Source organism: Ornithorhynchus anatinus, chromosome 7 (genome assembly GCF_004115215.2).
Source record: "Ornithorhynchus anatinus isolate Pmale09 chromosome 7, mOrnAna1.pri.v4, whole genome shotgun sequence".
NCBI lineage: Eukaryota > Metazoa > Chordata > Mammalia > Monotremata > Ornithorhynchidae > Ornithorhynchus > Ornithorhynchus anatinus.
The window spans coordinates 74,542,257-74,556,685 of record NC_041734.1 but is presented as its reverse complement, the minus strand read 5'-3'; the positions used below and the strand labels follow the sequence as shown (position 1 = coordinate 74,556,685).

General features: G+C 43.4%; 1 protein-coding gene across 1 annotated transcript in view; it reads left to right on the top strand.

Moving 5' to 3' along the window:
- The window catches only part of PARD3B (par-3 family cell polarity regulator beta), a 933,574-nt gene that overhangs the window by 453,980 nt on the left and 465,165 nt on the right, over positions 1-14,429 (top strand). Inside the window, 1 exon segment of the mRNA XM_029068763.2 lies at positions 2,108-2,293. Within this exon segment, the coding sequence (XP_028924596.1) occupies positions 2,108-2,293 (186 nt within the window).

The following is a 14,429-nucleotide window of genomic DNA, read 5'->3' as shown; positions in this document are numbered from 1 at the left end:
GGGATTCGAACTCATGACCTCTGATTCCCAAGCCCAAGCTCTTTCTATGTGCCAGTCACTGTACTAAGCACTGGAATAGAGACAAGACAATCATGTTGGACACAGTCCATGTCCAACATGGGGCTCACAGTCTTAATCACCATTTTACAGATGAGTTAACTGAGGTACAGGGAAGTGAAGTGACTTGCCCGAGGTCACCCAGCAGACAAATGGAGGAGTCAGGATTTTCTAATTAACCCAGTTCCTTCTGACTCCCAGGATCTTTCTATTCGGCCTCGCTGCTTCTTTTCCTCAGCTCCACCCCCTTGTCAGCGACTAACATGATTTAAACCACTTATAAAATGGATGAGGCACTGTGATAATAGTAATAATAATAATAACACATTTTTAAGCAATTACTATGTACCAAGCACTGTACTAAGCGCTGGCATAGATAGAAAATAATGAGGTCCCACGTGGGGCTCAATGGCTAAGTAGGAGGGAGAACAGGTATTGAAATCCCATTTTGCAGATAAGGGAACTGAGGCACAGAGAAGTGAAGTGGCTTGTCCAAGGTCACACAGCAGGTCCAAAACCGAGCCGGGATTAGCACTTAGTTGTTCTGACTCCCAGGCCCATGGTCTTTCCACTATACCATGGCATCTTATCTGCTTATTTTAGGGGACTTCACCAGATAAGAGGGCTGTAGTTGATATTGGCAATAATCCTTCAGGGAACCCTTGTTATGGAATCATTGTCTACAACACGTCTGATTAAATTATAGAACGGATTGAAATAATGGGCAATACTAGACACAAGATGTTTTAAGTTGAAACTAATGGAACTCGTGCTTCTAAATTCACATCTGTTTCGGCTGTGTAGCGCATCAGTTTTGATTTTACATTGCCAACCTCCTTTCCTAAGTGCTTAGTACAGTGCTCTGCACCCATTAAGTGCTCAGGAAATACCATTGATTGATTGATTGATGGGCATCAGCTTAAGAGGCATGAGCATGATGAGGATGTTGTTGGAGAGGGTAAAGGTGGGGAAGGAATGAAGGAGAAGGGTGGATCAGTATTGGGAGGAGGAGGTAGACGGGAGCCCCAGAGAAATAGAGAGAAATAGAGAAACAATTTTCAAAGCCAGGGTTGTGGGGAGGGAAATTTTTCAAAAGTGCATTTTAGAAGGGAAGAGGAGAGCCCAGAAGGTGGGGAAGAGGGAGATGTTATCCTGTCACCAGACAGAATCACCAGGGCATATCCATTTAGCTCCAGGGCCGTAGGTCAGCCCCCTTACTGTGCAGCCTCTGACTGCATATATGAACATTAATGTAGCTATATTACCCATCCCGAATCAGATGAATAAACAATTCAGAGTCAATTTTAGTAAAAATAAGTTCTCTGGTCTTGTTCGGGAACCAGATGTCCCTCCCTTCCCCATTAATAGTATGACTTTAGGGAGTCTCTTTTGAAGGTCCTGAAATCCCGGAGTCCCCTACACCAAGCTATCCTCTTGGCAGTTTGGCCAGAGAGAACCCAGATCCTCTGAGCGGAATTCTCCGTCTGCCTCCCAGAGGCAGAGCCGTCTCTGTGTTTATGAAGTTCATGCACAGCTAAGCTCTTTTGCTGATTGATACTGCACAGTTTTCCCTCCCCGGTGTTCTCCCGGGGTGGAAGGGAGAATTCCAGGATGGGGGGTAAGAGCCTCCTGTCTCATCTCTTTCTGGGAGCACCCACTGCGACTTTAAATTGAAGAGCAAAGGTCAAGTAAAATAAAACATTTTCCTGATGTTGACAAATGCAACTCTTAGGGTTCATTTTCCATTTGCGTTCGTTCTCAAACTATACTGGAACATTTCCAGTTAAATCTTAGGACTGGGTTTGCCCATTAAGTGTTGTTTGCACGGACCAAACGACCTGTTCCGCAGACCTATAATACAGAGCATTTTGATGGGCACTTTTCAGAATGCAGAAAAGACATTCCCTGCCCTCTGGGAGCAATTGTGCAAAACCATATTAGACCAATGATCCTGTCTTTGCCAATTGGATTGCGTTTGGCCCTCCAAGAGTAGGAAGCATTTAATCTCCTTTCCATCATTCACTGTGTTTATCTGCATTCTTTCTGACAGAAAGGAGAGCCTGACTGCTGGGCTCTTTCTCTGGAGGCAACCGAACAGCTGACCTTTGAGGTCCCTCTGAATGACTCAGGTTCCGCTGGGCTCGGCGTGAGCTTGAAAGGGAACAAATCCCGAGAGACAGGGGCCGACTTGGGAATCTTCATCAAATCCATCATCCACGGAGGTGCTGCTTTTAAGGTACGGGGGAGCGGTATGGGAATGAGGATCAGGAGAATCAGAGTCAGACTGGCGATTGTCGGCTACAGATTTGGAATGCACCTAGGAGAATTAGGCCACCACCTCCTCCCTTCTGCTGGTTGCCAAAGCAGTCCACTTGACTGTTCTGAGCTACAGTCATTTTGTTTGAGTCAGTTAATGATGGTATTTGTTAAGCGCTTACTCTGTGCCAAGCACTGTTCTAAGCGCTGGTAGATACCAGGTAGTCAGGTTGTCCTACGTGGGGCTCATGGTCTTAATCCCCATTTTAGATGAGGGAACTGAGGCACAGAGAAGTTAAGTGGCTTGCCCAAGGTCACACAGCAACAAGTGGCGGAGCCGGGATTAGAACCCACGTCTTCGGACTCCCAAGCCCATGCTCTTTCCACTAAGCCACGCTGTTTCTCTTAATTAGTCGATCAATACTGCTTATTGAACAGTTTCCATGTCCAAAAAGCACTAGACCAAATGCTTGGAAGAGTACAGAAGGGTGGAAGGTGTGTTCCTTGCCCACAAGGAGTTTACAGTCTAATAGGGGAGACGGTCAAAAAATAATTTATAAATAGGAGGAGGAAGGGTCGTGCTTTTACTTATAGACCCCAGCTTTAAAAAAAAAAAACACGACATACAAGACAAGATAACATATTTGGCATCCTTTCCAGAGTAGTTTTCACACTCCTCATTCCTCTGCATTCCTAGGGTGGCAAAGATGAAATTCAAAACAAATAAGCAAAAACCATCTCCAAAACACATTATGGGGTTGTGCTTGGAAAAACAATACACCAGAGCTGACAGATGATAGCACTTGTCATGTAAATCTGTTTTTTAATTTGGAGCAGTCCATAATGGTGAAAGGAAAATTTTACCTATCATTTGGGAAAGTTCTATCGTATAAAAACTTCTAACGATAGTGTGGGCAAGTCATGTTATTCTTGGCATGAAAACTCCTAGCTATTTTGTTTGTTTGTTTTTAACCTGTTACTGGATATCAGTCCTTTCTAATTGTTAATGCGGATGACTTCTGCTTCCAATGTTTATTTCAGGTAAAATGAAAGAGATGCCTTTCTCAAAATTCAAAGCAGAACTTTGACCTTTTGGTGTCCTGTGGTTTTATTGCAAGGAGATCTGTGTGTGTGTGTGTGTGTGTGTGTTTCTTTTTTGCCTCACCAAATCTTAACAATGCTGTTTCCTACAGAAGGACTTCAGGTGCTATTCATGTAAGTTTCTTTACTGGTGGTGACCTACTAAGTCAGATCACTCACACCATTAAAAACTACAAGAGAATGTACTTATAGCTGATGTTAAATGGTGCATGACACCAATTAGTACTCTTGCATTTTTGTATGGGATCGGTACCTAGGCATCTGTCTACCTAAGAGGCTCAGGGCTAGAACAATTGTGTGGCTCCTCTTCCTTTCCCTCAGAGATATTTTATTGCTTCTTAGAACATTACCACCTTTTCTACTGTCAGGATTATATGGTACAGCAGTCTGAAAACACATTTTGTAGTTGTCGAGGAGATCCAATGAAGCTGATGACAGCCTCCCCTTGGGCAAAGGGGAGTGGGAACATCAGTCCCAAGTTTGATTGGAAATCACCAAATAACCTCTCCGTAGGTGCCCACTATTCCTCAGGGCCCCTTACGTCCTTAATTGGTCCCTGAGGTACTTTGCCCTTTGGGGAAAGTGGGTTTTGCAGTTGAGCGAGGAGAAACCACTCCGAAAATATAAGACCCAAATCTTCCTGCGGAGGTTCTACACCAATTTCCCCAGTGGGCCTGACTCCCTGTAAACAGCTGCTTTTATTGAAAGCCTTTTTTGCATTCTTATCTATGAGACTTCTCTTTCATCTACCTTTCGGAGAAATATATTTGCTTCACCCACATCTCACTCTCCATTAGAAAAACAGCATTATGCCTTTCAAGGAATGGCTGCCTGATGAGCTAGATGGCAACTTTCGGGGCTATCCCCAAACAATATACATTTCCCTCATCTATTTGAACCAGTATCTACCATCCCAGGAAATGAAGCAAATTCTCTTCCACTCCTGGGTCTCCTTGTGGTAGAAGAAAATGTTTTATTTCTGCCTTAGCCCCATGGAACGTGGAACTCATTTCCCACCTTTAGCTAACTTTCAAAGAATTCTTTTCAGGTTTGTCTCCAAAAGTAGTGTCAGTAAATGCTTACTAGCAAAAACATTTTTCAATAGTCATTTGGTTTCTACTTCTGTTTGTAACAGTGGTGCTAAAAGTTCTGTCTTGTACATTTGTTGTTTATGTTGAGTGGTAGACAGACATCCTGGGAATTTTTGCCTGTAGTGTGTTAGAATTGTTTCCACAACTGAAAAATAGGAGGGATTTCAGCGTATGCATTGCTTTTCTGTGAACTGAGGGTCTTTTGTGAAACTGTGACCAGAATGAAATTGTGAAGTTCATAACCCTTGGAGTAAAAGGATGATTTTGCAATATCTCACTTCTGTGGTTGGAATTTAAACCCAATCTGTTCTGTGTCGCAGAGTTAGACAAAGCAGTTTGAAAAACAGCTTCCTTCCCCAAAAGCCCACACAATCACAGTTTTTCTTCAGAAAAGCCTGAATGCAGAGGTTGATGATCAGAGAGAAATCACTGGATCATTTCTCACCCATTCTGAATGCTAGAAAGCATGGATTTTTTTCTCCATTGCCTTAGATGCAATCCTGTGAATTGAATATTTATTTATGGAAATTGGAGTTTTATACTGTCCAAATGTATTTGGTATGAACTGGAGTTTAGTGAACTCCTTTCCCCCCCTCAAGCTCATATGTTTAAGACAAAGGCTAATATATGTACGAAATTCAGTTTCCAGAAAGTAGTGAACACAAACCAAATTTGGTTAGAATTTTCTAGAATGTGTTTGGATAGAAGTTCTAAAGAAAGACTAGAAATCCTCTATAATTTTTGTCATACACTGATTTTTCTGCTTAAAAATTGACCCAAATTTGAAAAGTGTATAGAAAATGGAGGTAATCATCACATGTAATTTAGAGGAATGGAAATGAAAGAAAGGGACCAACTGTTTTTCAGGAATAATAAATAGCCAATAGCAAGTTTAATAGATACCGTTTTACCCTTCTCACTGTGCGTCGAACTCGCCTGTCTCGCTGCTGACCCCTGGCTCACGTCCTGCCTCTGTGCTGGAACGCCCTCCCTCCTCAACTCCGACAGTTACCCCCCACCCCTCTTCAAAGCCTTATTGAAGGCACATGTGGCTCAGTGGAAAAGAGCCTGGGCTTCGGAGTCAGAGCTCATGAGTTCGACTCCCGGCTCTGCCACTTGTCAGCTGTGTGACTGTGGGCGAGTCACTTCACTTCTCTGTTCCTCAGTTCCCTCATCTTTAAAATGGGGATTAACTGTGAGCCTCACGTGGGACAACCTGATTACCCTGTATCTCACCCAGTGCTTAGAACAGTGCTCGGCACATAGTAAGCGCTTAATAAATACCAACATTATTCAAGAGGTCTTCCCAGACTAAGCCCCTCTTGTCTTCATCTCCCACACCCTTCTGCGTCACCCTGAATTCCTCTCTTTGCCCTTCCCCCCACTCCCAGCCCCAAAGCACCTATGTATATATCTGTAATTTAATTTATCGGTAATGATGTCTGTCTCCCGTCCTCTAGACTTTGAGCTCGTTGTGGGCAGAGAATGTCACTGTTTATTGTTGTATTGTACTTTCCCAAGTTCTTAGTACAGTGCTCTGCACACAGTAAGCGCTTAATAAATACGACTGAATGAATGAATGGAGTTGAACGGGACCTTCGGAAATCATCTGGTCCAGCTCATTTAAAAATGTAGCTCTTACTAAGTATTTTGGGGTGCTAGGCATAAGAATCGATGGACAGTAGTGTATCCTGGTAGAAATGCAGCAAGGGAAAATCCTGGTTCCAAAAAATCACTGGCCCATGTTTCTACAGGGCATTTTAATAGGATGAAAATGGTCTAACAGAAGCAGTTTCCAGATTGCTATATGTACCATCTGGCAGACCTGTCCTTTTTAAATAAAACCTAGAAAAAACAAACATCGTTTTTAAAACATCGTTCAGCACACGTCGCCCCACTCCTCAGAAATCTCCAATGACTTTAAGGCACTCTGTCAGCTCTCTCCCTGCTATTCCTCCTTGCTCCTCTCCCATATTACTCCAGTCTGCTAATTTAGTTCCTCTCAGGCCAACCTATTTGTTGTTCCCTGTTCTCGTCTCTCTCACAGGCCACCTCTTGCTCATGGTCTGCCTTCTACTTGGAGCTTCTTCACCTTCAAATCCATAGACCGCTGCTCTACTCATCCTCAAGGTTCTTCTGAAATTGCACCACCTCTTGCTCATGCTCTTCCTTCAACCTGGAACTTCTTCACCTCCAAATCCACTGCTCTTCTCATCTTCAAGGCTCTTCTGAAATCACACCTCCTCCAGGAAGCTTTCTCTGATTAATCTCTCATCTCCCCACTCTCTTTTCCCAACAACTGCACTTCCGTATCATCTACGTACTAAGGTACTCACACTCCTCCACAGCAGTTCCGTACGTTCCTATTGCTTCACCCTACTTGTAATTTACTTTAGTGTCTGTCTCCACACCAGCTTTCCAAGATCCTTGAGGTTAGGGATGGTGTCTACTAATTTTACTATACTCTCCCAAGTGCTCAGTACAGAGTCAGCACCCAATAAATACTGTTGATTGATGAATTTTTAACAGCTCTTTAAAGAGGTCAGTCGTTCTTTCTATTGTGGCTTAGCCACTACACCTTCGCTATATGGCTCCAATTAGCTGGAAAATTAGTGGATGTTAGTAGCCACTGAAGTCTCTGTCTATCTGACTTTTTGTCTGTCTTCATCTCTGTATATCTTTTTTTTCTCTCCTTCTGTGTCGCTTTCTTCCTCTTTTTCTCTTTCTTCCACTTGTATCTGGGATCATCAGGTGCAATTTCTCAGTCTTTTTAAAGTCTTATTTTCCACATTCTGTACTCTGAGGCCACTCTTCCGTTTCTCAGAGAGGTCCCAAAGCCAGATCCAGACCTGTAATCCAAAATCATAAGACAGGAGGGACTTTGTGAAGGGCTCAAAAACAGAATTTAGTCACCAAGCTAGGAAAATTTCACAATGGCCCCAAATAAGAATGTTACCCTTTTATTAAAAAAAGAAACTATTAGCTAGAGCATGGGAAAAGTTATTAGCAAATCTGTTGTGCCACACTGTTTTTGCAAATTTCCTTTCCAAAAATTTGACTTCTCTTTCCTACTATAACCCAGCCCAGACACTTAGTTCCTCTGCTGTCAACCTACCCACTGAACCTCAAACTTGTCTATCTCACTGCTGACCTCTCACTCATGTCCTGCCTCTGGCCTGGAATGCTCCCACTCTCGACTGTTGTCAATAATAATAATAATAGTAATGGTATTTGTTAAGCACTTACTATGTGCCAAGCACTGTTCTAAGCGCTGGGGTAGATACAGCGTGACTCATTAGAAAGAGCACGGGCTTGGGTGTCTGTGGCCATTGGTTCTAATCCCGGCTCCACCACTTGTCAGCTGTGTGACTTTGGGCAAGTCACTTCACTTCTCTGGGCCTCAGTTACCTCATCGGTAAAATGGGGATGAGACTGGGAGCCCCATGTGGGACAACTTAATCGCCTTGTATCCCCCAGCACTTCAAACAGTGCTTGGCATATGGTAAGCGCTTAACAAATACCAACATTATTATTATTTATACAGGGTAATCATACTGTCCCATGTGGGGCTCACATTTTTTTAATCCCCATTTTACAGATGAGGTAACTGAGGCACAGAGAAGTTAAGTGACTTACCCAAAGTCACACAGCAGATAAGTGGCAAAGCCAGGATTAGAACCCACGTCCTCTGTCTTCCAAGCCCGTGCTCTTTCCACTAAGTCACGCTGCTTCTCTCGGCTCCTAGTTGGTCATGGGCCGGGAACACGTCTACCAACTCTGTTGTATTGTACTCTCCCAAGCGCTTAGTACAATGTTCAACACTTTTCATTCACTCATTCAAACATATTTATTGAGCACTTACTGTGTGCGCTTGGAAAGTACAATTCAGCAACAAAAAGAGGCAATCCCTACCCAACAATGAGTTCACAGTCTAGAACAGGGGAGACAGACAACAAAACAAAACAAGTAAACAGGCATTAATAGCATCAATATAAATAGAGTTATAGATATATACACATCATTATTAAAATAAATAGAATAATAAATATGTACATATATACACAAGTGTTGTGGGGCGGGGAGGGAGGTAGAGCAGAGGGAGCGTGTCGGGGCAATGAGGAGGGGAAAAGGAGCAGAAGAAAAGGGGTTCAGTCTGGGAAGGCCTCCAGGAGGAGGAGGAGGAGCACACAGTAAGGGTTCAATATATACGATCAATAAATGGATCGATATTATTCCGTGCAATCCAGATGATTTTCAAACAGCTTAAAATGGCATAGATTTTCTTTCATCAGTGATGATAGTTGAATTCAGTGTCAATGAGCTTTTTTATTGCAAATGTTTTCCTTTTTTATGTTTTTTATTACAAATAAATACAAATATATTTTACTTTTGACATTTGGCCCTAATGTAGGGAAAGGGAGAAAAGTCCTTTCAAGTAAACTGTGAAGTATAAAGATAACTGATAGAACAATAATGATTGTTTGCACTGCTCCTCTTCCCCCTTGTCTCTGGACTAATTGGACTGTGAGAAAACCACAGGAGAGCACCCTCATCAAGTGTTCTTCCTTATCCTTGCCAAGTTGTGTAAAATGTCATCCTCGCACCCTCCCAGGCTCAGCATTCGACATAACGGCCCTGAATCCGAACATAGACTTGGCCAAAATCTAGTGCGGAATTCTTGGCCAGGGGGTGCCGGAATTGGGGCCAGAGACCACCTGTGTCCGCCTGCTTCCTTATGCCACTATTTAAGGGGAAGGAGGGAAGCCGTATAGTTGTCAGCCGTGCAGGCCAACTCCACAAGAGTTATTCTTTGTTCAAGCTGAGCAACAGCCTCGCTCAATCCTAGAACCCGGGCGGGAGGCAGTAGGAGAGGTTGTCCTCCAGTGCTGCAATGGCAGGTAGACTGTACCCTACCAGATATATAAAGGTGAGTTTGGCTAATTACCAACATTTTGGATTTGACAAAACTCCTGGATCTTCATCATTTTTTTTAATGGTATTTGTTAAGTGCTTACTATATGCCAACCACTGTTCTAAGCACTGGAGTAGATATAAGTTTATCAGATTGGAGGTGGTCCCTGTCCCACATGGGACTCACAGTCTTAGTCCCCCATTTTTTAAATGAGGGAATGAAGCGCAGAGAAGTTCATTCCTTCAGTTGTATTTATTGAGCACTTACTGTGTGCAAAGCACTGTACTAAGCATTTGGGAGGGTAAAATACAACAACAAACAGACACATTGCCTGCCCTCCAGTGAATGAATGAGATGATGAAACTGAGGCACAGAGAACTGAAGTGATTTGCCCAAGATCACGTAGCAGACAAGTGGCAGAACTGGAATTAGAACCCGGGTCCTTCTGACTCCCGGGCCTATACTCTGTCGACTAGGCCACGCTGCTTCTCATCTGCTGGATTCCTCATATGTATCTGCCCTTCACTCCTGGTTCACCCAGTTCCTGTGGGCTGCAGTTACGCGATACGGGTGTGATTCTCATAAGAGCCATTTGTTTAGTTGACGAATGCATCTGGGCAGTCTATCGGATGTACCGATCCTTAGCAGGAGGGGTTGAATTCTGACCGAGCGTGGAGCCGCATGCCCTAGGACTGACATCTACCAGTAATCTGACAGTTTGACACCGGCCTGGCGTCTGTCCCCTGGTCTGCAAAGTGCACGTCAGAGACACTTTCTCTCAATTCCATAGCAGGAGGTTCATTCATTCAACCATATTTACTGAGCACTTATTGTGCGCAGACCACTTTACCAAACGCTTGGGAGAGTTCAGTGTAACAATAAATAGACATATTCCCTGCCCACAACTAGCTCACGGTCTAGAGGGGGAAGCAGACATTAATATAAATAACCAGATTCTGTCGTGAGTCAGCTCCAGAGGAAAAGCCTGGGAAAAAGTCTTGTAGTCAGGTGCTTGGAAGCCGGGATCCTGCAGTGGGACAGAGAGGCAGCTCTGGGAGAGGTATGAAAGACGTAATCGAAAGAAGAGCTGCTTCCTTTAATCATTCATTCAGTAGTATTTACTGAGTGCTTACTGTGCAGACCACTGGACTAAGCACTTGGGAAAGTACAGTGCAACAATAAACGGCCACATTCTCTGCCCACGTCGAGTGTAATTAATCCCTAAATAATTGAAAATGGGAGAAGAGCATAATTTATATATCCTTAAGTTTTCTTCCCTGCACAAACTTCTTCCTCCCCTGCTACCTTCAATTGACTGCAGGGTCGCTCCCCGATCTGCACACCCAACACAGAGAGAGGTCTACTAGTTGGCCTGGGTCGCTTCCTCCAGAGCTGATCCCTAACGTTGGGGGAGGAGGCGGAGGTCGCCCAGGGTCCTCCTCCAGGGCTGAACCCCATGGCGAGGCGAAGGTCAGAGGCCACCCAGGGGCCTACTCTGGAGCTGATCCCCACAGCGAAGAGTGGCCGCCCAGGGTCCTCCACCAGAGCTGATCCTTGCACCGGGAATAGGGTGTACAGGGCAGAGGCAGCCCGGGATCCTCCTCCAGGAGGAGTGAGAGCCAGCCCTGCAATTTCCTTACAGGAAGAGCAGATGCGGGGTGGGGCAAGGTCACAGAACATCCTGCCTGCCTCCCTTTTCCCCGGCACAGCCCCCTGGTCACGAGATAGGTGAATTCGTACTTTCAACTACGAAGACAATCGACTGAGAACCCATATAAACCCTCGTTTATCAGATTATCTTGAAGGATTTTGCCTGTTTTATGTGTCATGGTGCAAAATTCACCAGTCAGTTGTGGAACCCTGCCGCCTTCTCCCAAATGAATCGGCTTCTGTTCCCTTCTTCTCCCACCTCCAACCATTCTTTCCATTCTCATGCCATTCTACCCACCTGGAACTCCTCTCCCTTCTTCCCCTTCCGGCTTCATCAACACATGCCCCATCCCTCTTTCAAAGCCCTTCCATAAAATTCCTCTTCTGTAGCTGATCCCTGACTATTCATTCCACCATCCTTTTCAGATTTCCCCTGCAACCAGCTCAGACCTTTTCTACCGTCTCATATTTTGTTTTATCCATGTTTACTTGTTATTTTTAGCTATGCTTACATGCTCTCAACTAGTGTGCATTGAGAGTATGTCAGCTTTTCTTTCCCAACAGGCTGTACAATCCTCCAAGGAAGGGGATCTGTATTTAATTTCTTCTAGAAATTCCCTAACCACCTAATGCAATGCTTTGTGCCCGCTCACACACGGACCCTCAGACACACACAGACTCACACATGCACACACACAACAAACCCAGCTCTCTTATAATGTATCCTTCATGTTCTCTTTTAATATCGTTATTTTCCCCTATTCTGAAGAGGTAACCCGCCCAGCTTCTGATCACTGTACACTGGATTTCAAAGATATCTATCTTTGGCTGCTGTCTCACCTCTGTCTACTGCTGTGCTGTACTGTTTGAGCCCTTGCTTCCTCATATCTTCAAATAATTTCTTCTGTCTACTTTGTTTATAGTTGTCCATTTCAGCTCATCATAGAGCAGCTCGTTGGGTATCCTGCTGTCATCTTGTCCCCCTGCATTTCCCACCCAGCAAAAGCATGAGGCGACAAGCATCACTTCGATGCTGATGGACCGGCACACTCCGGGAGCTCATTGTTTGTGATCCTGTCTTGCCAACTGATGTAAAGGGTGGCATGTAGTTGGTGTTAGTAGAAATGTTCTAGCAGTTGGAAGTGGCATCACGGTTCTTGATGTTCAATAAATAAGACTGATGATAAATGTATGTGGTATATTTATATACTATATATCATATAATAACTGGTAGCAGTAGAAGAAAATAAAATGTAATGTATTGATCCATAAGCAGAAGTTATTGGGCAATCACTGTGTGCAGACTATTCTGAGCTCTAAATCTCCAGGTAACATGTCAATACCACATATAAATGCCACATTCAACTGCACAATCTGGAAAGTTTCATGGGCTTTAAAATATTCATTAACTGCTTAGGTAAGAGAGAAATTTGTCAATGAAGGGGGGAAAGGGTAGTAAGGCAACCACCCCTCTAGACTGTAAATTCGTTGTGGGCAGGGAATGTGTCTGTTATATTGTTACACTGTACACTCCCAAGTGCTTAGTAAAGTGCTCGACACATAGTAAGCACTCAAAAAGTATAATTGACTTCTTATCTGCTGTGTATGTGCAATCATCAATGCACGTAGTCTGTAGATTGTTAAAATTTCTATGAGCAGGGATCAGATCTCCTGTATCTCTGTACTCCCCCGAGTGTTTAGCACAGTGCTCTGAGCACAGTAGGTGCTTAATTACTACTATTGATTGACCTCTACACAGCTTGAATATACATATTGTATTTTCCTAAGATTTTCAAAAGTACTTTCAGTAATCAATAAATCAATAGTTTTTAATGAGTGCCTATTGTGTGCAGAGCACTGGAATAGAATTTGTGGACATGCTCCCTGCTCTCATGAAGGGGAAGGCAGACACTAAACTACATTATAAGTAGGAGGATGAAGGAAACAGAAATATGTTCATAAGTTAAAGCTGAAATTCTCTAAGAGGTTGGAAGCACTTAAATGTGTAGGTGAGTCTTAAGTGCTCATCATACCTGGCCTGGGTTAGGGGAGTATAAAAAGAAGATATTAGAAATTAATCAGAAGAGCTAAAAGCAAGTCCACAGGAGATATGTTAACAATGGAACCATGAGAGAGGATATGAGACAGTGTAAAACACGGAAATGCTTGGGGAGTCTTTGTAAAGTCTCACAAATCATTCCTCCTTTGAACTGCCACTTAAAAAAACAAAACACAATTCCATTCATTTTTGTTGGTAAGTTATTGGGAATGCAAATTATCTGCTCTGTTTCTCAGTGAGTGGCCTGCAGTAATAAAACGTCTTATTAATTCTGGGCAGAGATGGGTAAATCATGTAGTAAATTTGTGAAACAATACAAACATAGGTCCTCTTCATTTAAGCCCGTCAGTGGGCAGGGACTGTCTCTATCCGTTGCCGATATGTACATTCCAAGCGCTTAGTACAGTGCTCTGCACATAGTAAGCGCTCAATAAATACTATTGAATGAATTTGACAGATATTTTCTTGGCATCAAGAAGAGGCCATACTATCCTGAACTCTCACCTGAGGCTTTGTGGCTTCTCTTCCGCTCCCCCACCACATTTTTTTTTTTTAACCCTTCCTTTTTTCAGCTTCTAGGCTCCATTCTCTGATCGTAATTCTTCAACATTTCGCTCTGAATCCCATCCCACTCCTTTCTTTCCTCTTGTTACTACCTGTTGTAGTTACTCCAGGGCACACTGGTGCCTTCACCATCATATCTTCTGTTGACATCTATGTTCTATTGCTCTGAAAGCTGTGACGACACCAGATTCTAATGAAAAAGTACCCCCAACGCCAAGATTTCTGGTTACCACTGTCAGGTATTCAATGAACTTCCTTGTGCAAAATCAATTAGTGAGCTAGACGGCAGGTTTTGAAAATGATAGTAACATAAAAACCACTGGAAACAGCTTTTTAAATATATAGATTATATTTATATACTTTCAAATCACTCTAAAGCAAAGGCTATATAAACAATTTTGATGAGTGCCTTCTGAAGACTACATAATGGGCTCTTGATTTCATCAAGTTCATTTTAAACAGAAACTAAATTGTTTCCTCTTCCAGCTTCCCTCCATTCTCTACTCCCTGACTGCTGCACTGCCCACTTATATTGTTCTGGCTCGAATGAGATTCTTTTCTGTAAGAATTCCGGCACCCCAATGCCACGCCTGCCCTCCACTATCATTTCAAAGACTATCCCCTCTGAATATACAGGTTACTCCTAGGTATTTACTGTAAATGGAATGCTTCAGAAGGAACTGTAGAGTATTGGCCCTAAGACACATGAAAAACCCATAATTTGCATGGTAAAGAAAAA